The sequence below is a fragment of the Melanaphis sacchari genome, unplaced genomic scaffold (assembly GCF_002803265.2).
Source record: "Melanaphis sacchari strain LSU unplaced genomic scaffold, SCAv2.0 Contig32_pilon_pilon, whole genome shotgun sequence".
NCBI classification, from domain to species: Eukaryota; Metazoa; Arthropoda; class Insecta; order Hemiptera; family Aphididae; genus Melanaphis; species Melanaphis sacchari.
Genome location: NW_020271199.1, coordinates 2,767,947 through 2,795,260, shown reverse-complemented (window position 1 = coordinate 2,795,260; position 27,314 = coordinate 2,767,947). Strand labels below are relative to the sequence as shown.

The 27,314-nt window shown below is 23.3% G+C and overlaps 1 protein-coding gene across 2 annotated transcripts in view; it reads right to left on the bottom strand.

Annotated features, from left to right (window-relative positions):
• The window catches only part of LOC112596523 (monocarboxylate transporter 12), a gene marked incomplete at its 3' end in the record, with an annotated part of 36,484 nt that extends 10,842 nt beyond the window's left edge, over positions 1-25,642 (bottom strand). Inside the window, 4 exon segments of one of the 2 annotated variants that reach the window (XM_025342244.1) lie at positions 9,152-9,295; positions 18,958-19,077; positions 24,921-25,264; positions 25,451-25,642. In XM_025342244.1, coding sequence (XP_025198029.1) covers positions 9,152-9,295; positions 18,958-19,077; positions 24,921-25,053 — 397 coding nt within the window. 2 annotated transcript variants of the gene reach the window in all.
• Between the last annotated feature and the right edge of the window lie 1,672 nt (positions 25,643-27,314).

Here is a 27,314-nt window from a genome sequence, read left to right as displayed (position 1 = left end):
TGATCACAATTTTTGAAATGTATAACCTCCCTTCTAAATAATGTAATCCGTCACAAATACAAAATAATTTTTCCATTAGAATTAATTTATTATATACTTATTGTTTTTTTTAAAGTTTGTAACAAATGGGTATCACTTAATTGTTTTCTACAATAACCAATAAAACATACGTATTTATAACACAATATTTACCAAAAATATCTAAGTTAATTCCCATTCAACACACATAATTAACTATGATAATTAAAACATTATGTTAATGTGTATGTTATAAACTATGACGAAACGAAAAAAGAACTCTCATATTATAAAAAGTGTTAAATTAGTTAAAACTGTTCATGTTATAAAAATATTATATTATTAATACGCCCATTTAAATTGTATACATGTATTAAAATTAACTACTATTTTAATGTGACGATAGCGAAATAATATTCATTTTTAAATACTAACACGTACGAATATACTATCTAACAAAAAAAAAAAAAAAAAAAATCCTCTACAAATAAAAGGTTATAATATAATCAATATATACATAGAATATATTGAAATAATCGTATTGGTTTCACTAAATAATATTAATATTCTAGATAGTATTAAAATGTATAACAAAACAATGAACGTAAATACAATCTACTGTATTGATACACCGTTTTAAATGTACAATATAATGTTTAATGTTCAACTTTACTTCATATTTCTGTAAAAATGTATAGACATTCAAATTACTTATCGCTCTGTCAATCGCGATGCGTGAAATAGTGAAACATTTATAATTTTGAACGGTTTAAAAAGGCAACGGTCATAACACTCAAAACATCAACATGGGCATATATAACTAGAACATAATATTTTTTTAAATATAATACAAAACTAATGAACAGTGATTTTAAACGTAACGAAAATATTCTAAAACAGTGTTCAATTTGTCTCGTTTTGAAGAAACGCACGGGATATGGTAAAAAAATGAGCGTGTTGTTCGAAAAAATGAAACTACATGATGTCTTCAAGTCACGGATTTGTGTTTCATATTTTTTTAGTAATTTATTTTATGTAATATAAAATAATTTAACCCCGTTCGACGACCTACGCTTGCCTCTATAAATCGATAATAATTTTGCCGAAGTAAGAAAGGGACACACAAAACATGTATAATAATATTAACGAATATAAAAATATTCACGGTACAGATAATTTCAATATAATATAACAACTACAAGTCTGGATCAAGAGGACATGACTCTTTCTTCGCGAGAATGAAGGATACGCTAGATATCAGTACTAAAATATTTAATTTAATTTTAAATTGGCTGTTAAATAACTTAAAACAGAAAACAAGTTTTTTAGCAATCGTTTTAAACATGTAACGTTATAATAATATGTTATATTATACGTTTTAAAAAAAATTTTAATATCATATTTACTAAATGCAGTTTAAACATAAAATTGATTATAAACTAATGTAAGATAACCAAAATTTACATCTGGAATTCATCATTTTAATAACAAGTATAATAAACAATAGTATTTTATTCAATGCATAAACTTTAAGTACCTACTAAAATTTAAAAATGAACAATTAATGGGGCTCATTTAAATTAATAATAATACATTATTATCGCTGAACCATCATTATGATGCAGCTTTTATTCTAATACGCATAAATTGTTTCATGCCAACTATAATTTTATAATTACTAGTTATTATATTTCTTTAATATTCTGGTTCTATACTTCAAATTAAATGTATGTTTAAATATTTTATACTTATTCAGTATAAAGTTTTTTCTTTACATCATATTATTAATTTTATTATTTATTTTTGGTGTAAGTACTTACATAGATTTTATACAAAAATAGTAATTTTAGAATTTTTTTAAATATTTTCAAGAAATGTAATAAAATACTACAAACTGAAAATAAAAAACAGAAGAAAGTATTTAACTCTACTGTAGGATTGGAGAGTTTGTACTTTTTCTATATGTCTATAATGGATGACGAGCTAAATTTTAATTCAATTATTGCATACGATGAAAAACATTTCTGAGCGAAGACTGTTGCTTTAACTCTACAGCAAGGTTACCAAACCTTATTTATTTATTTTTTAGTTTTTTTCCAATTATTGTAAAAGTTAAAGGAAAGTTTTTATTTTAACCACCCAAGAGTAACAACTAAATTCAATTTTTTACAAGAAATTTCCATTAAATTTGAAGATCAGAGCATTTTTCTTACTAAAAAATGTATTTTCAGACAATACATACACTTACCGTTACGCTCAGATCTTAAATAGGTACTATATGGTGAAATTTATGGCACGGCTATTTTAAATAAAGATTTATATATATTTCTTTTTAACATATCATGTAGGTACTATCTATGCTAATCTTACAGAAAATTTAATTTTCTACTGATTAAAATTTTAATTTACAATACAATGTGATACAAATTTATGCAATATTTAATATACAGTAAAAGCCGCTTATTAGAAACACTTTGGGACCAAGGTGAATTGTGTCAATTAACCGATTGTTTCTAATAAGCGATTGAAAAAAAAAAAATGAATAATAGGTACGCGAAAAAAATATGTATGTATGTATGTACCTATATTGTATAATTTAAAAAAGTATGCACAATTGTGTATATTTTACGATATTATGTAAAATATTTATCATTCGTAATTTGTTTTTTTACGTCGAGTAACTCCATGACCATATTTTCATACGAGTAATATTGCCCCTTTAGCTTTGTCACTTATTTTGAGTGCGTATGTGTGTTCAGGTAGAGCTCCAAAATAAAGCCCAGTCTCGTCCGCATTGAAAATATCAGAGCGTGTGTATTGGGCTAGCAAATCGGTCAAATGAGTTTCAAACCACGAATGGTCGCATGAAAATTGGCTAAAATCTTAGCGTTTAGACATTTTTAGATTTTTAGAAAAAGGAAACACTAATAATCTTTACATACGCACGCTGAAGCTAAACTACAAACGGTACGACCAGTACGTACAGAAAGAGCATTCTTGCGATAAATTACAGTAAAAATAAACGTAACGACAGCAAAGATAAAATTGAAGTACATTGGTTATCGCTAGATAATCGGTGTATATGTCAACTGACCTTCTCCCAATTGTTTCAAATAACCGATGTGATGTTTCAATAATCCGATTTATTTTCAATGTTCTAATATACGGCCGATCCGTCCCGAGACATTTTGTTTCAATAACACGATTGTATCAATTATCCGTGTTTCTAATAAGCGGCTTCTACTGTATATATTTTTTTAATAATTCATTAAATAATTTATTATATATCAATAAATTTTTTTTCTGTTGTAAATTATATAGTAGGTATATACACTTTTTATAAATAAAGTAGGACGACATCATTAAAAAAAAAATTATTTTTATTAAATTTTGGAATTCAACAAGATATAAACAAATCATAGCAATTAGGATTGGTCAATAAAATGTATCATAATTATTTTTTAGATTCTGAGTACACAATAAGTTGTTGATAAAATGCTAGAATTTTTAAAAAAGGGATGGTTTTATATGTAAAATTAGATCTAGTTTGTACTTTAAAAAGGTCTAACTTGAAAATTCCCAGTACTAATTTTTATAATTAGGAAAAACAACAAAAAATAAGTATGAATATTGCTAAACGCAATAACAATTTTGATTTATTTATAAATATTATCTATTTATAGATAATATGAATTTTTTAACTATTTTTCTGTATTAACAGAAATATGTTACCTATTAAATGTTGTGTTATGTAAGTTGATATAATACGGTATAAATATATATTATTTTAATTATTAAATACTAATAATATGATGAATGCAACAATTTCGGAAAAAATTATATCAACCTACCGTAACACTATATTACTAAAAATAAATGATAATAATAGTTACTTCAAAAAATCATATCATTAAGTGATATAAGCTGATAGATCGTTCTCACTCAGTATAATATTTAATTTATAATGACGTATCATTAAAATCAAACTTAACACACCTATAATCGTGACCTACTTGACACCTAATGTGTACCAAAGCGGTACTCACTTACCTACTTTTTTTTTTATTAATTTATTATTTGAAAAATGTCTTATTATATAGATATACTAACATAGTTCACCGCATTTTAACACTTCACTTAAGTTTTTTAATCATATATCATAAGTGTTTTACATTTTAAAATAATACTAAATACAATATTTCTTTATCTATAAGTCTTATATAGTTTGACTGTATTTAGATAAAAATACTTATTATAGTTTAAATACAATAAAATCTTATAAAATTGTTATTAACAGATTAACATAAGATCTTTTTAGTAATTGTTTTTAAAGATTAAGCTTAATTACATAGCAGTGATTTAAAATAAACCCAGAAATATTATTAAAGAATAAAATATGCTTATATTACACAAGATAATATAATATAAGATTGGTGATCTTAGAATAGTAGAAAAATTAGCTCCCTAAATAATCCCTTTAGTTTCCCGATTAACTCTCAGATGAAATATTTATTTCTGCAATTAACTATCAGTAGTGCAACGGATCATAGACATGTAAATGGGTAATAAATAATAATAATAATAATAATAATAATACTGAAACAGATTAGTCATCCTTTTATCCATGCATAAATGTTTCGAACAAAAGTCAAAATTGGGAAAACTTAAGAAATACCCAGACAAAACGCGAATATTACCCACGATAATTGGACAAAATATTATATTCATGCTTATGCTCGAACAAACCTAGTTGTTACCAATCTCATTTAGTAAAAACTGTAGGGACTTTTATTGTAAGATTTTATTACAATTATTAATGACTATACGTAATCAATTTATCGTTGTTATCGTACAATATCTACTCGTTATATTGTTATAGGTATATAAAATACACTTTATTGTCTCATTAATATAACATTACAGGTGGAAAGATAATAACTATATTATTTTATTATAATTAATCATGAATGTAAGTACATTAAAAATATATTGATGTTGTAATTATATAATTAAATTTACGAAGTTTTTTTAATTCTAATAAGTAACATTATACTTTTATCATTATTTAAATTTAATACTTAACTATTTAAGAAAGTACTATGATTTTTCCTAAATTAGATTCATCACAACTAGATTTGTCAGGACAAAAACCGAAATATGACATTTTACACAAGTATTATGCGAGTAGTTCGTGTTTTGTCCAGAGATATTTGAGTTTTGTCCGACATCGACTTTTATCCACTAATTTTAATATTTATTACAAAAGAAACACATCATATAAAGAACGATAGTTCTGATAAACAAAGCAAAAAACGTCTAGTTTAATAAAGACCTTCAGATGCTTAAACGAAAGTCTTTCTTAACACTATATAATATTTAGTTTTGACTATGCATGTAATAATAAATATATCATCAGAAATACATATTTACTCTTTCCTAAAGCTTCATAATTAGAATGAAACTAACTAAATTAACTCTACGTATTTCTAATTATATTTCGAATGTATTTCACGAACCCCACTATACTAAGTAATAGTAATAAACTTATCTACAAATCCCAAAATGACTAAAAAAAAAATAATTTTGAAATATTTTATTTAAAACTCGGTAATAAATAATATCAAAAAATAAATTGAAGATATACTACATTGAAAAAATAATAGGTAGTCATAAGATAGCTTCTTATGAAATCAAATCCTATAATTCCACCTATATAAATATCTGAAGTCCTAATATAGTTATACTGGTAAAAGGATTAAGTGAAATGCATTATATAGGTAGGTACCTACCTACAATATAATTATTATGTGTTAAACTTACAGTAAAAAATATCAAAAACTTTACGAATATGTTATATATGTATTAATAAAACAATTAAAATCAAATAAAGGTTTACACACCTTGAGTCTAGACTTTAGTAAGCTTATAATTTAGTCATAACTTAATATAGTTGTTATTATGTCACGTATGGTTTTCTTACCGTTGAAACCCACAGTATAGTCATCGTCATTGTTAAATCGTTAATACTACACTATATACAATACTATTGTCTAATACGTATTAATATCCTATAACATATTTGTATTGGTAGAATATAAGAAATATGTAAAAAATATTATGTATATATATATATATATATACGTAAATTAATTAAATTCGCAAACAATATATATTTTTTTATAGTATATTTTTAATGGATTTTAATGATTTATCATTGTCCGTAACACAATACGATTATAAACGTCTAAATGTTATATATACACACGCCGGCACCTACACAAAGAAATAAAAATAATGAACATACATTTTCAACAACATTGTGCTACAGTTCTCGAGTAATAACTAAAATAATTAATAATTTAATCGATCAACAGATCAACTGCACATTATAATACCGCAGTAGTATAGGACTGTCGTTGAACACATAACATGTATCTAATCCAGTTAAAAGCTATATATGTAATTAAACGGTGAAAATAGTTACAACGTAGTCCGAATATCATATCAAGCGTACGGCGCGATAATGATAACACGCCCAATTTAGACGAACGTGAATGTCAAAAACCACAGTTGCAAACTGGCTAAACATTTATGGGCTTAACGAAAAACACATAATATACGAGTACATAGCAAGTATGCTGCGGTAAGGCGCCACCCTACATGAGATACACCCAAATACGACTAGTTTAATAAAACATAATATTACGTCTGTAATAAATAATATAACATGTATAATACCTATGAAATGAACGTCTCGAATCAAACAACAGCAGTATGCTCCGAATTCCGAAGTTTGAAACATAGATTACTTTTTAGCCCACACAAAACATTTATTGCACGCATACACTATAGTAACATTATTCTTCTGATTTATGTAATATTATTATGTTATCGAAATATCAAAAAAATAATATGCTTTAGGCGATTATAGCTAACAATTATTGTTGAAAAAATGTATCATTCAAGGCTACTAATCATACTCAAGAACATTGTCAAGTAAGTATAATATGTATACATGATATTGTGTCTTCTTGCATACACATTTATAATAATAATCAATTGTTGTACAAGACTATTTACTATCGATAGTACAGAGCAGTGGCGTACTTTTAATAATTTCTTTTGGGGAGGAGGGGGGGGGGGTAAATTAAAAAAAATCATATGATAAAGCTTACTTTAAACAATATTATTTTACGAATATAATTTTAGAAAAATTAATTTTTAGTTTAATTAGGTAAATCAATTAGAATATCAGTATAATAATTTTTCAAATAAAATAATTAATTATAACGTCATCTTTTAGTTAACATTTTTCTTCATTTCAAATTTTAAATTGAAAAAGGATTAATAGCTCTACTATTATAATTTTTGTGAATTATGGACAATATATTTATAATTTGTTTATTAACTCCATACCCACGTACTGGTTAGATATTTTCTTATAATTTATAAGCAATACTTTAATTAAAAACTTCTACGATGCGTTGGTGCATAGATACATGTTTTTTTGATACAGACTAATGGTGAAATAATTAGTGAAATGTAATTCTTTAATAGACAACCTGTTTATACAAAACCGAATAATTATATAAATCTAATTATAGTATATTCTAACAAGTGAATGAGTACACGTGGTCAGTGTTTGATTATAATATATACCTATATACAATGAGTTTATTGTTATACTGTTTTTGCTGATCGTTTCGATTAACTGCATTACCAGTTTCATGCACAGTATGATAATCACCAAGCCTTAATTTTTATAACTTCTTAGCAATAGGTTTTTTTTATATTTACTGGGAAAAAATTTAAAAATATAAAAATATAATGGCTCCAAAAATATAACTAACACATTAAAAACGTAATAATCAAATCAGCTGATAAACAAATAAATATAATTAAAAAAAAAAATTAATTGGTTCATAAAGATACCAAAAGACAAACACAAATGAAACATAATAGTTTATAATAACTAACGAAAATAGTGTTAATATTTAAATTTTATTTCTCTAGAAATTGGCTAAAAATTAAATTAATTAAAAATTTAAAAAAATGTAATTTAATATAGACAATTATTTATAAATAGCATGGATAAACAAGAGAAAAATATTATATTTTTATGCAAAAAAAAAAATATTATTTTTGATGAATAATCTATATTTTCTGTAAATGTAGTTTTATATTAACCCGTAAATACATATATTTTCAACCAAATTAATTTCAAAAATTTCAAATTATATTATAGTTATTTAATAAGACATAATATGTTAAACTACCTCAACATTTTTAAAAATGGTAAATATAGGTATTCGAATTTAAAACTGTACAACTCAATGAATTTTTAAAAACATTTTTAAGATATACAAATTTGAATATATATTTGTTTAAAGCCTACATATCACTTAGTAATATTTACCCATATTATTTTGGTAAAAACTAAAAATTTTCAACATAATATCTATGTATATCATACTATTCAAAGTACGACGATTCATTGATAAAAAAAATATCATAATACGCACAACAATATTAAAGCACGGATTTCTATATTATACTAGAATGATAAATCTTAATATGAAATAATTTAAATTTATCCACTATGTTTTTGGTTGGAAAAATGTCTATGGATAAAAAAATGTAAGCTATTTAGTTAATATATTAAAAAACCAAAAACATATATTAACAAACTAATATAATATTATTCTAATATAATTACAAACTAAATATTTACCTATAAATTCGCCAGTCGAAAAATTAGTCAAATATAAAATATATTTGAAGGCATGAGTTGCTTATATATACTCATATTTACATAATACAGTTTAGAAGTCTGCGTATTTAAGTGACGGTAACAAATACATATAAGTTATATATAGGTTATATGATATAACCTACTTACTACAATTTTTTTAATGTACCTGTACAAATGTAGCCATTGCAACCTATTTTAATCTTGTAATTTTTATTTTTATTAAATATTAATAATCAGTAAAATTAACTGTCATATTATCAAGGCTTTTAAAAATCATTACAATTATTGTAGTAACTTATAAAATTATTATATAATAGTAATGTTAAACAATTGCAACTTCATATCATACGAGCATATAAGGAAACAAAACTATTAATTTACCTGTTCCTAATCCGATAGTTACGTACAGAAATTTCACACTGTTGGCAAATACACTGGCCATCATGCAAATACTCGCAAGTATGGCTCCTGCAATGGTCACCACACGACAACCATATTTGTTTACGAAAATACTGGCGATAGGTCCTGTAAAAAGAAATCATAACATTTATATTATATCATAAGAAACACCTTTCAAGAAAATAAATATTTTACAAAGTTAATTTATACGTTAGTAACAATTTAAAAAATAACTAATAAATTAAAAATACTTAAAAATACTATTAATTACTTCAATGAACTGCATAATTCTTTTGTTATAATCAAATAAATTTAGGGATTAAAATATAGCGGTGTTGCCAATATTATATAAAGATCATATCTAAATAAGGTTGGCTAAAAATACTAGTTAACTATGTTGTTAAATTATCTTTAATATCAAGAAATGTATCATTATTTGCGAGTTATTAAATCTTCAACACTCCTATTAAATCACACCATTTGCATATAGTGATTAATAATTTAGAGCTGCAAGTACATATTACTATCTTAGGTACATTACCTTGGTTTAATAAATTATGCCCAAGAAATAATGGTATGCATTAATGCAATAAAACGGGAAAGAAAAATAATTTTGTTGCATTGTCAAAATATCCATATGAATTCTACTCATACTTGAAAATGGCATTCATCCAGAAACTTATGAATGCATTTAATAGTTTTTATTGAAGAGCTGACAATCTGTAAACAGTAGTGTCAGCTCATAACTAATAGTTTAAATAACTTTATTTTCCTTGTATTATTGCAATTGAGGTATAATTTAAATACCTAGTCAAAATTACATAACTCCGCTCACTGTGAAAAAATATGTATTAATATATTATACGCATGGTTATGTAAATATTAATTATATGTAAATAAGCACAGTATATCTATCTATCCACTGCTATTAAAATATATAGTAGATATAAAAAATAATATTATTCAAAATCATTCCCATTGAAAATTAAAATATTTTTTTTCAATGATGTAAAATGCAACTGCAGCGTATCAAAACTTTTAGACAAGACAATTATAAATTATATTTATTTATTAAACGACAACCGAAATATACAATTTCACTAATATACCTATATTAAATTGTATACAGGTTTCATCTTACTAAAAAAAACTTCTGTACCTTAAACATAAATTAATGTTTGATGTACAATAATGTATAAAAAAAAATATATAAATAATTTTACATAACGGGTTTATAAATTATAGTTCATCTGTTAATTTAGACCTCACTGAATACTTATTTTAGATTATTTTATTTTATTTTATCAAATGCAACAAAGAACTAAGATTAGGTATAAGTTTTTATACTTATATTACTAACTTATATAAAAATATGATATTAAATGTTTAATGTTTAATATCGTATTTATTAAAATTAGATGCATAGTTTTAAGTTCAAACGACGTGTTGATATACGTGAAAAAAATAAACGAGCAAATAAATAGATAGGTAAAAAACAATGAAATCTACAGTGTTTAAAATTAGATTGACATAACATATCATTGGTTTCGGTTATTAATAATAACATTAAAATAACAATAACATTATTTGAATAATGGCCATTAAGACCGCGTGTATACATATTTGTTGTACCTACGCATATCATACAAAATGACAGAAACGTTGAAAGGAAATTAAACTTTAATTTAAATATTTCCAGGTACACAATGATAGTATCGTATACATTAGTAGATATATTGACAATAATATATTGTACACAATCGATCAATAGGCGATTGAATATTATTTATTGTTACAATATATAATATAATTGTTATTCTTGATTCAGACAAATGAAGTAGAGTTCAAGGCTCAAATTTTTACAAGATATGCAGACACAAGGTAATCGTAAAAAATGTATAGGTAAATTATAAATATACAATTAAATTGGATACAGCCCAAGCACTGTAGTCTGTAAGATAATTTTACTTCCAAAAAATATACATTGATTAATTTAGATGTTTGATAAATTTGGATACTTGGATATTATGTAGGTAATAGGTATACGATAAACCTATGCCCAATTTTCTGACAAGTAAACATTTCAATAATTGACCAAGTAATAGCTATCTGTCAACGATGATATTATGCCAAGTAGAATTATTAGATGTTATATTGTGAAAAAGGTGACAGTGCCAGAATATTAGTATGCTACTACTATTTTTAATTTAATGGCGGCAATTATCAAAATATTTGAAAACAGTTATTGGTTTTCTTATAAAATGATGTAGAAAGAAATTAAGGATAACTCTTATAAAGGAAACCATAAAAAATGCATAATAAACCTTTTAGGTCAATTATAATCATAAGGAAATTTTTATATTTCTAAGAATATTTCTTATTTTGTATAAACAAATTATATTTATAATCAAGCAAAATAAATAAATACAATTTTAGCAACTATTACGATACCTACTATCAAATATTACCATGTGTAATGTATTTTATTTTTTAACTTGAAAAATATTTATTTAATTTGGTATTAATAATTACAGTTGACACTTAAAATGCTTTATATTTAAAAATATAAATGATTTTTTTAACAAAAAATTTTTTAAGCTTTATTTAAATTAAACACAGCTAGTTATTTATTAGCTTTTAATTACCTATTATATTTGAATTATTATTCATTTATATTTAGACAAAATACAAAGTCATTATTTCTATTACTATCTACAATAATACATAAAGCTCAAAAGTTATAATTACTAAAATTTAATGAAAATCATAAGCAACAGTAAGATAAGATAACTGCTAGGTTAATATTAACCTTGTGTGTTAACAAGTGTATGTAATTGACAGTTAGACATGGTTAAATGTATCCAACCTACATACTTTATAATATGATGAATATGTCAAAATCGTATATTATATAATTAATAATCAAGAAAAAATTTGTGTTAATAGTAAAGCAATAACCGACTAAAAATGTATAATATAATCAGATTTAACTGGAATTTCATACTAATTTCATATGAAAATGATAAAAAAACTATTCTAGACTAGATTCATTCTGATAAATTTCAATATAAGCAAAATATTATCAAAGATTAAAATTGTTAAGATAGATTTGTATAAAAGCATATATGACATATTTTAAAGATACATTTTACAAAACCTAAATATTATGCAAGCATTAGAGTGATAAGATGCATTTATCTTATTTATTTGTTATTTATTAATTTATATTAGACCTATCTTTGACAATACATTTGTATTTTTTTTCAATTTAAGTGGATAAAATACTTCGACTTTTATCATTAAAGATGATTTCGAATGCTAATTTGATTTTAGTCCTTTCTTTAGAAAGGCCAAAGTTAAAAATTCCCAATATTTTTTTTTTTATAATTGCATAAAAACAAATACAAAATTGAGAAAAAACGAGAATTTCTACACTGAATTAATTTTTTACTAAATATATATCTTTATTTTGTTAGAATTTAAAAATGAATAATTACGGAAATTTGAAATTTTCTATGTGTAATAAATTTTCAAAATATTTATAAAATCTTAAATTTTTATTTCCAAGGTTTAAAAACGTGATATAATATTCATTATAAGTGTTTCTTACAGGAACTAAAAAATCTAAAAAATATATTAACAATAATTTCTATAGAAATTTAAAGAGGTTCAAATTTTAACAAAATTATTGTGTTCTAACGAAAAATTAGTTATTATTTTTTTAAAATCAAAAATATTATCAAATTATACAATATTAATTACACTTAAAAATTTTACGTATACTGTATTATTATGAATTGAATTATATGGAGTAAAATGTTTGATTTGTTTTAAAATATTAACTATTTATAGATAATATGAATTTATTTTTACTGTTTTACGATATTAATAGAAATATGTCATTAAATATTACGTTATATAAGTTGATATAAAATGGTATAAATACATATTATTATAATAACTAAATACAAATAATATAATAAATATAATTTTTCAGAAAAAATAAGTGATATAGGCTGACACTAAATTAATCGTCTTCGCTCAGAATAATTGTTTTTGTAAACAATGATACGTATATCATTGAATTCAAATTTGATACACTCATAAGTCATAACCAACTAAAAACTAATGTATAGCAGAGTGGTGAGTGGTATCTACTACTTGTCTACATATTTTTTTTTTTTTTTTAATATACATGATTAATCAAAAAAATGATTCAGCCTTAATTTTAAATGTGGTTTCTGATAGAAAATTTAATCTGATTTAAATTTTTAAGAACATTGAACATTCCCAAGGTTTTTTAAATAAATAATTAAGAAAAACAAACTAAAAATTAAGATAAATTTTATTTTGTTCTTTTTGTGTAACTCTAAAACGAATAAACATACCTAGATACTTAAATTTTTAATCAAAAATTTGTATCGTTTATTTACATAATAATATATTTTAAATATTTAAACTTTTTATTGGGTACGAAATTTATCTAAAAAAAATGTCATTAAATTATAATAGAGTAAACATTTTTCTTAGAAAATTAAATACAAAATTTTCCATATATTGTTCATATGCCAATTAAAAAATTTGAAAATGTGTAGCTACAATATTTTTTTATAATCGTTGGATGTTAGAATTTTGGTAAATTTTGAATACTTCAATGTACGTTTATTTAATAAATTCAAACCAAATAATTATTTAATATCCATACCACTACACTTTTTATAAATTTCGATAACAATAATAATTATCAATATGCCTAGGGATGATAACGTTTTAAAACATAACCATCACTCTTCATTTGATTATGTTCAATTTTTCAGATGATGTGTATTCATGTATATTATCCCTACTTTTTTTTATTACAAATTTTCATATGGAACTAAAATCAATAAAATAAACGTATAAACAATATACATACCTAACTAAATTACAAACTAAAAATACAAATAAAATGTAGATACAAAATAATAACAATTTGTTATTTCTTTTATTCAAATATTCTCTGATGACTTAATAAAACAAATGAAATTTAACCTAACTAATCAGTTTTTGTACATCTGAAACAAACACAAAAATATTCAACTTAACAGACCAATACAAGAAACTTAGAAAAATATATATCTTTGATAACTTCTCCAGAATTCATTCTTTATTTTACTTATAATATATTTACAGTATAATTAAGCTGTACTATTAAAATAATTTTTAAATATTACAATAAACGCGCTTACAAACTATAAGGTTTATACTGTTTATAGTTGTATACGTATAAATACAAGATTATTTTATATAAATTAAGGTAATAACTACCATATAAGATTTAAGACTTTTGTTGTCAATAGTTGTATTCAATTACAATTATAAGTTAAGAAATTTCAATATGCATTTATTTCTTAATAACATTTTACCTAATTTAAAATAGCATCTTTAGGTTATTAATAACATTAAAAATAATAAATATGATCTTCTATATTATAAGCAATTAAAATTGGAATTTTGACAAAATTTGTCAAAATTGAAAATAATACAAATTATTTTTGATTTTAATTCATAAAATATATTTGTTTTAATGGTAGTAAAAAATTATCTCTAGATCAAAAAGTTTGACAATTTAATTTGAACACAAGATTCAATTATAAGTTAATATTATAACTATTTAAAATATTAAATACACATAGGTACTCAGATATTATATTTATAAGCATTTAAGTTCAATTTTTTACATAACTCGTCCAAATCATCACTATAATTTGTAAACAGTTGAGTAATCAAAAATGTATACAATTTTTGATGAATTCAAATTTAACACATGTAACAGTGACTTACTCCTCAATGACGAGTCTCATTCGTCACGTACTACTGTACCTACAACCGAGTAAAATTACCTACTTCCCCTGTTTTTTATTATATTTTTAACTACCAAAAAATATGTTTACTTTTACGTTTATTATTTTAAACACTATAATAAATTACCCTCAATTGATGTTAAAAACCCATAATATTTAATATTATTTCAACTGATTGTATATGAAGGTATTATAATTGAATTGTTTTAAACTAATTATACATGTCATATACCTAGGTACTCTATACTTAAACTATAGAATAACATATTTGTAATTAAAACTAATAGATTATATAACTATTGTTACAAACGTGTTATATTTTTACATCAAATCATATATAATACATCTTTTATAATTAATAAAATAACAATGAGTTCAACATTAATATTAGTTCATTAACGGCCACCAATACATTTATATATATATATTAAATACGCTATAAAATAAATAAAGTTAAAACGGGTCAGAATAAAATCAATATCTAGCTCTGTTATATATTATGACCAATTATGAACACATAATCTTTTATGGACTTGTATAAATGATTTTATTAGATAACCTTAAGCTCTATAATTGCAACTTTAATAAATAGCAATTCTGTATGTGTTCTATTTATGTATTATGTAGAATATAAAACACATATTATAGATATTATACTATGAATATATATTTTTTATTAATTAATTTTTTTTTTTTACATTAGAAGAGGTACACTACAAATTAATAAATCGAGTTACTAATTGATGAGTGAACTGTTAAAAACAATAACGTCAAAATTACTAAAACGACTTATTTTCAAATCTTCAAAAATATTTTGAACTTAAAATAAAAATGAAATCGCTTATATATATACTTAACTTTATCTTTGCTTTTAAATAATCAAATTGCAAACACTACTGTCAGTTCAGGGACATTTACAAAAATATGTCTTATTCATACAATTATACTTTATAATTTATATTTGTTTAGATATTGGTGTTACATTAATTATAAAGCAATAACTCCATTTCCTGCTGTATGCGCATTGTGCATAATATATTATACACAATATAATATACTAGCTATCCCCGTGACTTCATTGTTTGTACAAAATGCATCCATGTTAAATTAGATTGCCTAATGCTAATATTTAGCGAAACGAATTTAGATAAATAATATTTTTGGTTATCTGATTTGGTGAGTAGATGATATTTCCGACATATCAACTTTACATAGCAGCATTGCTTTTTTATTTTACCATTTAACTACTACATTTTTTTTTAAATAATTTTTCTTTTTTATCCTAGACCAAAAACTAACCAAATACAATGAAAAAGTTATATACTGTTATACTACATCAATTATTCATTAAAATTCTAATTTTTAATAATAACTAATAATTGATAACACGGATGAAAAAAATAAATATCTTAATTTATGTAATTGTCGATCATTTAAAAAATTAAAAGGTAGATTTTTTACTAACTTATAGAATCAGAAATAGACTTAAAACCCATTCCGCAGTGTACTCTTTCATTAAAAAAAAAAAAAAAACAAAAAAAAACAAGATAATCGGACGAGTAGTTTTAGAGAACATGCGTGACAACGATTTCCATTTTCATATATTATTTATAATATATATATATATAAATTACTATCTCCATTACATTCACGCGGTTTATACAACGGAACCAGCGTGCGCATGTCGTGCAATCATTATCATTATTATTAGTCTTGGAAAATTATTAATTTAAGATTAAAACACAGATATCATTTTATGCATCGCTCATAAAAGATTATTTAATTAAAATAAGATTTTCATGAAAACGTATTCAAATACGAATATACAAATATTTTTACGATTTAAGCTTGTAATTTTTTTTTTTTTTGCTTCATTTGAAAATATAATCCGCGCAGTATTTAAACATTTAACGATCTTGATCACAAATGATAATATATGTAATAATTAAATGTTTTGTTACATTATGAGTATAAGACAATATAATATTACAATATTATACTTACTCGACTACATAATTATTTAGTCTAAGGATAAATACCATGAACATACTTGGTTTAAATGTACTGGTGTTTAGGAATTTGGCGCCCTGAGGCAGTACAAAAATTAATCAACCGCAAACCATCTCTTCAAAACAATAAATAAAAAAAAGAACCGATCGCGATGTGTTTAAATTCGAATTTTACTACGATAATATATATTGTATCCTAACCTATATTATAATAATATACATATATACCGTCTACACCCATTATGTAGTATTGCCTGAGGCATGTGCACTATAAAATCAGAGTACTCCTCTAAGCATGCGCAGAACGCTAAGTCCTGTTCGGATTTATATTGGTTACTACTTCTACTAGTATTATATAAGAATGTCAAATAACTCATACTTCATATTATATTAATAAAAAATACATATTATATGTACTCAAAAATGGATACGAATAACATTTTTGATACGTGAGAGTGGTGATGAAGTGCAAATTATTATAAAATGTATATCGTTTTTATAAAATGTATATTATAAACTGGCATGTGAAACTAAACAAGTCAATGATTAATGTCAACGCACATATTGCGATGTGAGATCATTATAAAAAAAATTAATCAAGCATCGAACGTTTAAATGAAATCGTTTTATTCAATTTGAGTGAGAACATTGGTCCACGTGGTAACACCGGATTCACGTGGCAGACAATCGAAAGAGAGAGAAAAGTATTTTTTCCAAATCAGATCAATAGTAATTGTGGCAATTGAAAATCTACAGTATTTTTTAAAACACAATACTCAGAAAAAATAATTACATTCAATATTTCAAGCTGAATACATATATTAAATAAAGAATGAAATTAAGAGTTAGACAGAATCGTAAATTAGCTGTGTTAAAAATTCAGTATATTACTTGATTACATAGGTAGTTAATAATAGTTCAAGAAAATATATTAAATTGGAAATTTAATGATTGACAATTTAAAATTGTATTCAAACAATAATAATAGTATCATGAATACAAAGTAATAACTAATAAATAAGTAAATAATTAATAGTTATAAATATACTTGAAAGTCAGCCCCAGAGTTGTTGTTTGTGTCTTACTAACACATAGCACACCAATGTTAAAATTTTGCAGCTCAAGTATTACGTTATTAACTTAAATATTTGGGTGAATTGATCTATTTTCAAATGTATAGGTAAGAAAATATTCTGTGTTATAAAAGTAGTAAAAATTCATTGCCATATCTGTATTCAGGTATATCAATCTTATTGTAGAGAGTAAAATTTAGAAAAAATTCATATTCCACAAACACAAAGCATACAGTAGGTATTATATTAATATTATTCCTTGGCTTATGTCATAATATTTATTTTTATTTTTTAAAGTTATCCTGAAATTTTCATCAAATTTTATTGATTAGATTGATTTGGTAATTTGTTAATAACACGTCGAATTTGATGTATAGATAAAATCAATATTAAGACTAATGTCTAATAATTATACCATAATTTAACTGATATAATAATAATAATTAATTGACATACACTGTAGATATAAATTTAAAAATGTAAAAATATGTTTATTAAATAATATAATTTTGTTTATTAAGCAATAAAATGCATGAATTATTTAAAGAAATGAACAGAAAAAAGTAGATAAATAAATTTTTTTGGACCCCCCCCCCCCCCCTATGAATAAGTTTTGGTTGCGCCACTGATATTATATTACAATATTATATTTAATGTACGATAATTTTACTTTTAAAGGTCATATATAGAATCTAGGTATTATATATATTTATTTTATCTTATGATAATAAAGTGTATAAAAAATTCTTAGAACATAAAAACTAAAATAATATGATACTATTTTACAATTTAATATTTTCTTAGTGAAAATAATTTAAATTTATTTTAAAACCATATGTATATTTAAAATATTTAACTTTTACCTGAGCATAATGTAACTCCAACCAATAAAGATGCGATCCAAGCAGTTGCCCCTTTACTTTCTTTGAAAACTTCTAAAAATTCTGAATATAGAACACCAAACGAATAAGTTACTCCATCAGCTAAACAAAAAATTACAAGGATAACATTAATATTATTATTTAATAGGTACATTATTGAATTTTTTTTTGTAATCAACTATATCCAGCAACAATTTATATTTGTAATCTTATAAAAACAATCAATTGAAATAAAAAAAATTGAAGTCATTAACAAAATAATAATATTTTTAAATTTAATGTATAAAATGTAATTTATTTTATGATTATTATTATTCTTTGTTACTAAAAATGGTTTTAGATAAAATTTAGTGATACATTGTTTACAAATATATATATTATCATTTATCACAATATTACAGTAAGCATGATAACTTTTAATATCATTTATATAATATCAGAAAGATGCCAGTTTTTTTTTTAATGAAAAAGTTAATTTTTTTATGCTATGCTATAAATATTCACAAGGAATAAAATATTAATACACAGTATTTATTTAATAATTCTATTATAATATATTGTTATACAAGAATTATAGTTACTTACAAATTAGAAAAACAAGCATTTTCTGGTGTATTTTTTAACAAAAAATCAATTATAATAATAATTTACATTATAAGAATATAATATAATTACTACATTAAAAACTCTAATTTAATAACACTATTTCCAATTTTCTGAAGAATATTAATTATTACTATTTCTTATAGGTCTTAATACATAAGCCTATTTTTTAACTTTATAAAATATAGCAGAGTGCTATGACAATTTAAGTCATTTTACTACGATTTCAGGTATGAAACTTTAAAGTGCTTAATTTAGCTTATTTATGAAATTTTTAACTTTATATTAGTTTTTTTTTTATGTTTTTTAAGAATAAAAATACTCAGTGTTTTATAATATAATAGGAAAAACATAACATTTTTTTGAAAAGATCTTGATTTTTAATTTTTAGAAGTTTGATGTGGTAGCCATTTTTTTCTTTTGTAGAGATTTTTTAAGTACTTATTATTTATTTTAATGCTTGTAAAATAGTTTTATAGTGATTTTTTTAAGCACTTTTTTGGATGATTATAGATGCATTGATTACCAAACCTTGCTTATTAATTATTAGCTATTTCTTATTAATAACATGCAATAACATTAATATTTTAAATATATATTTAATTTATGTCATTTTAAATTCTAAGTAGAACAAAAAATATATTAACTTTCCAACCTTTTTTTTGAAATAGTAAAAATATTTAATATGTTATGTACCTAGCTCATTATAATGCATAATAATATGAACTTTGAGTAAATGATATAGATTAAGCCTATCATAAAATTTATAATAACTAGAACAAAAAAAGTTTGCATTTTGCTTTAATCAGACAATTATTTTCAGTAAGAATACAAATAATGTATTACTAATATAAAAGTTAATGATGTGCCATTTTACACCACCTGTATAGATTATAAATTGGACAAAATGAAAAAGGTATTTGATACTTAATAATATTTCTTTTATATATATTTTATCAAGGCAAAATAATATAAATTTTAACAGCAAAAATTATACGTCCACACCTTAAATAGTAGATATTCAATATTCATGTATTACATTATTAATGAATACCTAGACATTATTAAAGAGGTTTTAAAATCAATTTATTTGAATGTTTATTAATGAAGACTAATTTCTTAATAGATATTAATATAATAAGAATTAACGTTAATGTTGATTTACAATAATTATTTTCAACAACTTTTATGAAGTTATCAGAAAGAAAACTGCAATTATAAGTTTAAGTACCACTTAAGATATAATACTTAAATATTAATATTAATTTGATTTTTAAGCATTCTGAAATAAAAATTCTTTAAGATAAGATGTAATTAATTTATTTTATTTTAGCATACAATATACAATAAAATATAGAAACTACTAAACTTCCAAGTACTTTATTTTATATAGAGTCTGCAATAAATAAATGTTGTAAGATCTTACCTATATCAACTATCAAGCATATATCTTTTACCTAACTTACATTTTTTTTGTTTAACAATTCATGAAGTATATATCAAGTACAATCTAAATAAGTAAGATTCTGAAGTATTACACAATTAATATCATGTCATTAATGAGATACCTATTTGTGTTATATCTTTTTGAATTTTTCTTTTAATATCTAAATATATTTAGATAAATAAATTATTTAAAGTGGCATAGTGGAATAGTATGTATAAAAATTTCAAATGAATTAACCTGATTAAAATATATATAAATAATATAATTGTATAGTATAAATGATTAAAAAATTATTAGACAGTCCTATAATACCTAACCTAACCTATAATATTTTAATTAATCAAAATGAATAATTTTCATTTATGTTTTAATCATAAACACTTACCTAATACGTAAAATAATAGTTATATTAGTTAATTTGTACAAGATAATAAAATAAAATCACAAAATTTAAACTTTGTATATAAAAATAATAGCTATAAACAATTTATTTTAAATATAACTATAAGAAATAAAAATAAAGTTGGTTATATGCAAATCTATTCTGGGTTAATCAATAATCATTACTCAATCAATCTTGCTATAATAGAAATAATGTAGAATTTGTACACGTAGTAAATTTTAAACTATTATAAATAGTCTGTAAAGGAGGTTTAAAAGCCAATAAAATTTTAAGTTTCAAGTAAAATTTATTTTAAATGTTTTTCAAACGTTATTTACATAATGCTATTTTGTTATTACCTAGCTTTAATTAAGAATGAAAAATAATTGTATTTAAGTAATGGCTTTTTGAAAGATGTGGTTAAACTATAACTTGTAGCCGTTCTTTTACAATCACTCCCATAAATGAGATAAAAAGTTGTCCATGCGCCAATCCAAGATTTTTACTAAAATAAGATGAATTGATCTATTCATCTTGTAATTACTTATAAAAAATCCTCAAGAGAATGATTTTCAATAAAAGCTTCTACTTTTATAAATATTTATAAGAATTTATCACAATAATACAGGTTTTAGAATTTTTATATGTAATGAAATTATGCACCCTGAGAAACTGGGTAAGACACAATATACTACTTTACACAACACCAAGTCTACTGCAAAAGCACCTACAGAGCGCATTCCATCCAATTTAAAAATGTTAGTCCAACCCGCACACTTTTTTACTATACTCATTTCAAAATGTCTTTAAAACCCTTTAGTATAAAATAATTGTTAAATAATACTATTGTAGTCATTATTTAATGATAATAATTTTAAAAAATAACATATTTAATAAATAATATAAAATGTTAATAATGAATATAACTAATAGGCTTGTCAACTGCCATACACCTTTCATTTAAGTAATTAATGTAAATCATACAGCTCATTTAATAATAACCATTAAGATTTAAAATTAAAGTAATTTATAGATAAAACATTTTACAAAGGGAATTTTGATATTACTTAGTAGTTTAAAATTGTTTGAATTTTACACATAAACTGTTGTTTCATTTATAAGAATTAAATTTAATAAACATAAACTCACATAAGTTAACCATATTGTCATAACAAAAAACAAATTTTGAAGTTTAAAAACATTATAACAAGGGTTCAAATTTTAATAAAGAAAAATACTACACAATTTTCACATATTTATACATCAAGCATTTAATGAATAGAAGAATATGCATTTAAATACAAATCTAGTACTTATTTCTTACTTTTAATGTAATTGTGTACTTAATTAATGAAAAGTTTTATGATTAATATTTTATTTATAAAAATAATAACAATAAAGTATTTAGTACGTAAGTCATAGCACATAGGTAGTTAATCTATTAGTTAACATATTTTTTGAGCACATTAGGTTCTAAGTATCTAATTCTTTCCAAACTTAAAATATTTTAAAATCATTGCTAAATTTATAAGATAGAAATTATCTTATGGCATATAAGGTAATTTAAATAATTGGTATTCGCATAATATCTATACATCAATTAACTCATAACTAAACTCATGTCAATAAATATTAATTAATTAATTCATATACCTAATATTAATCAAACATTAGGTACTTGCCATTTTTAGTTATTATTCATATATTATGCAAATATATATATATATATATAAATACTTACACATTTATAGATTTTTTTTAAAAGTTAATTCTTATCTATTCTACATAACTGTCAAGACGTTTATGATTAAAATTTAATGATACCGACCTATGAGGTCTAATATTATCATACTTAAATTTAATCTCAGAAACTGTCATTATACAATAACTAAGCATTTCTATTTAATAAATCTTATAAATACATTTTAAAATAAATCAGGACATATTCAAAGACAAATATTATCATATTTATATTTATTAATAATTATTATTTTAACTCGTAAAATGTTAATTTTGTGATAAAAATTGACCTACAATGTACTTGTTAGTGGAAATTAGCAAGATAAACCCAAACTATTAGATAAAATATTTAAATAATTTTAAAACAATAAAATATTAAAATTAAAATTAATATAAACAGTTGATAAATTCTATACTGACCCGTGTTCTTTTGTTTTTTAAATAAATAGATAAATATAGGTAAAGTTCACTAATAGAAAATAAACAATATCAGGTACTTAATAGAGCCATACAATTACAGTTATTAACATAATATTACAATGTGAGGCATTGCTCTAAAATCACATCAAAATTATTAATTACAAGAATAATAGTATGAACTATGATAATAACTTTGTACGACAAGTGTAAATAGAAATTAATATTTTCATTCATTTTCAAAAACATTACTATGGTTTTTATATACAATATGACCAAAACATAATATGATTGAATATGATTTAAAATTATTTATTTTCAAAACCATACATTTAGGTAAAATATAAGTTTATATTTAGCTTTCAAACTAATTTGATTTTTGAAATGATCTAATATTAATCTAACTATTCATAGATATTATGCTCAGATTATTATTAGCATTCAATAAATTTAAATCAAAATGAATATCTAATATCAATTGAATCAATTTTTTATATAAAATGATACAATTTATGGACTAAATTAATACAACAAAAAGTAACTTAAGTTTCTGATATACTTAAATCCTAAAAATAATTGAAACCTGATTGTTCATCCAATAACAAAAAATAAATAGAAACCCAACAGTAGTTTTATGAATTGGAAACAGGCCAAACAGATAAACAAACAATTTATAACGGTTATGTTAAATCAATAACATTCATATTTAAAAATTAAGCTAAGTGACATAATATTTTAAATTGTAATAAAAACAATGGTTACCTTTATCATATAATTTTTTTCAGTAATTGAATATGCAGTTCAAAATTTAAAACTGCGTACATGCATTAAAAAAAAAAAAAAAAAAAAAAAAAAATGTTTTTCCTTATAATTGTATATTTTAAACAATTTTTAAATTTTCAAAACTAACAAAATAAAAGATGACTAATCGTATATCTTTGTTGTACAATGTGTGAATATAGCAACAAATGTTTTTAAAGGATTGAAAACCACTATTATGTATAGATATGGACGGTATAGTACAAAAGCTGATGATTTTATTCTAACAAGATTGAGTAAAAATATATTATGCATCAAGTACACATTAAAACGAATGTAGGATATTATAATAATAAAAAAAAAAAAATGTGATAGGCGCAGTGGCTTTGGGCCAAAACACGAGTATAAAATTAATGTGAATTGGGAGAGTCTAAAATAGAATATAAAATGTAAACATATTATAATATAATCGCGAGTGTTGATTTTTTTTTTACGAATTTATTTTTGTCGGTAAAACGATCCATTATTATTATTATTATTATTATTTGTTAAGACTACCTATAAAAATTATTTGTAATATGATTAAAAAACACTTACTGACGACGTGTATCATGAACGATCCGAACACGACAAACCAGCCCCAACCACCATCCGGAGGTCGTTTGCTGATCATCGACACCGACGGCGTCTTCTTCTCCGGAGGGTTCTTGGACCGCATTTTGTTAGCCATGGTCTCGTGGGTAGATTAAGCGTATTTTTTTCTACTCAATAAAATCGAAGACAAACCGTCAACGAAATCGTGTGATCAGATGTGAACGGTAGTGCAAAACAGTGTACACGTACGAACCATTTACTCGAGTGCACAAAAGGCAAAAGCGTAGGTTGTCATCATTTGAATAACGTGTTTGGATAACCGGGTAAGACACTGTAGGTACCTGTAACTTGTCATAATGAGAAAAATAAAAATAAAATAATTAATTATGCGTGCAAGATCCAATATTACAAAAGTGATTGTATAACAATCGTTACGGTTCAAATTTTTTTCAAATGAAAAAAAATCTCTGAAACCGTTTACCGGTACACAACAATTTGGGGGGAAAAAAAATTATTAGAAAATATGTATATACTTCGTATGCGGCGGCAGCAACAGCAGGAATGAAAACGACGGCAACGAAAAAACATCTACACCAAAGCGAACCACGAGCCGGCCGATCAAACGCAAGACTGATTGAAGGAACGGATCGGGTTTGAACTAATATTACAAAAACGCATCAGCGGCCCTACCATCATTATTGTTCTACTGCTACTACTGCTGCTTTTCATTCTGTTATCGCAGACAATCGACGACCATGTGACTGGACCGTCGATTTCGACGTTGCTGCTGCGCAATGCTCTGCCGATGCGAAACGGTCCGCACCGTTTGTATTATTATTATTATTACTATTATACCGCGTCCGTGGATCGATCGTTGACAAAATGTCGTGCTCATTTTTTCGTCTTTCTCTTTATCACTTCCACACACTAACGTTTGTCTAATAAGATCAGACGTTATAACATCGTTTATGTTTATCATTTCTTTCTTCGTAATGTGAGTTTATTTTTTTTTCTCAATGTGTTTGACTTGCCGATTTGAGACTGAATTTTAACACGTTTCCTGCTTTTGTAAATCATACGAACAAGAATCATATATCTTCTATAGAACGATTATCCGAGTAAAGTTCTTGAAATTTCGTGACACGCCAGTAAATAGTATAACAATGTTTGTTATGTTTACCAAACATCATTTTACACACTATACTATGCACTGACCATTAGAATAATAAACACCTGTTATACACTTACTCTTCATACGAGTAGTACATGATACTGTACCGGTGTACATCGAGTGTCGTACACAGCAAAACAGCGAGAAAATTAGTGATAACGCCACATAGTATTATCGATGGTAGGTAACTCCGATTGTCCGTTTTAATATTTTGAAATCGATTACTTGTTATTCGATTATAAAATAATAATAATATTTATAAAGCCTAGATGATAGACGTATTAATTATTAATATTTACCGTGAATAAAAATTAATTAATTTTAAAAGCACCTAATATGAATTACTAAGTGGTAATGCAATATACATTATACATTATGTAATATCATCAATATAAATACATTTTAATTAGTACCTAAATTCGAGAGTCGAATAATTTATCAATTAGAAAACAATAATATAATTATTGTTCCTAGTATAATAAATTAAAATATAAAAATATACTCATTATGTTAGGTACACATTTACACACGATTATATTATATACATACAAATAGATCCAAAGTTGTAATAATTTGTTTGACAATATAATAACAATTAGATTGTATTATCAAGGAAAATAATTAATTTTATGATTTGTTTATATTAAAATAACCATATGTCTCTTTTATAGCTTTTTATCGTTTTATTAAAACTGCAATTTGTCCAATATTATTCGACACATCTGTATTCTAACTTGTGCTACAGAATAATACAATTTGCGAAAACCACATTAAATAAAATAAAAAATTAATACCAATTTCGTAAAAAAAAATCAAGAAATGAACCTTAACATTTAAAGTTACAATATTTTTTTCGTAAGCATTTGTAACTAAAATTTTGACAAAATTCTTAAAAATCACGATATTAATAAATTATTTTATAGTAAGAAATTCATAATTTTTTTTTTTTTGTTTTTATACCTAAGATTTGAAAATGTAATTTTAAATTCATAGTTTTTCAATCTATGTAAAAAAAAAATTTTCCGGAAAGCCAAATTAATTTTAATGAGATTTTGAAGTTCTAATTTTTACTTAGATATTCATCTACATAATAATTATTCTTTCACAAGCAGTTTATGATATTATTTTAGAATTTCAAAACAAAAATAACAGTAGATACTTGAAATTTTCAACAAATGTTTATATTGTCATTTTCAATATATGATCAAATTTTTAAACATGAAAAG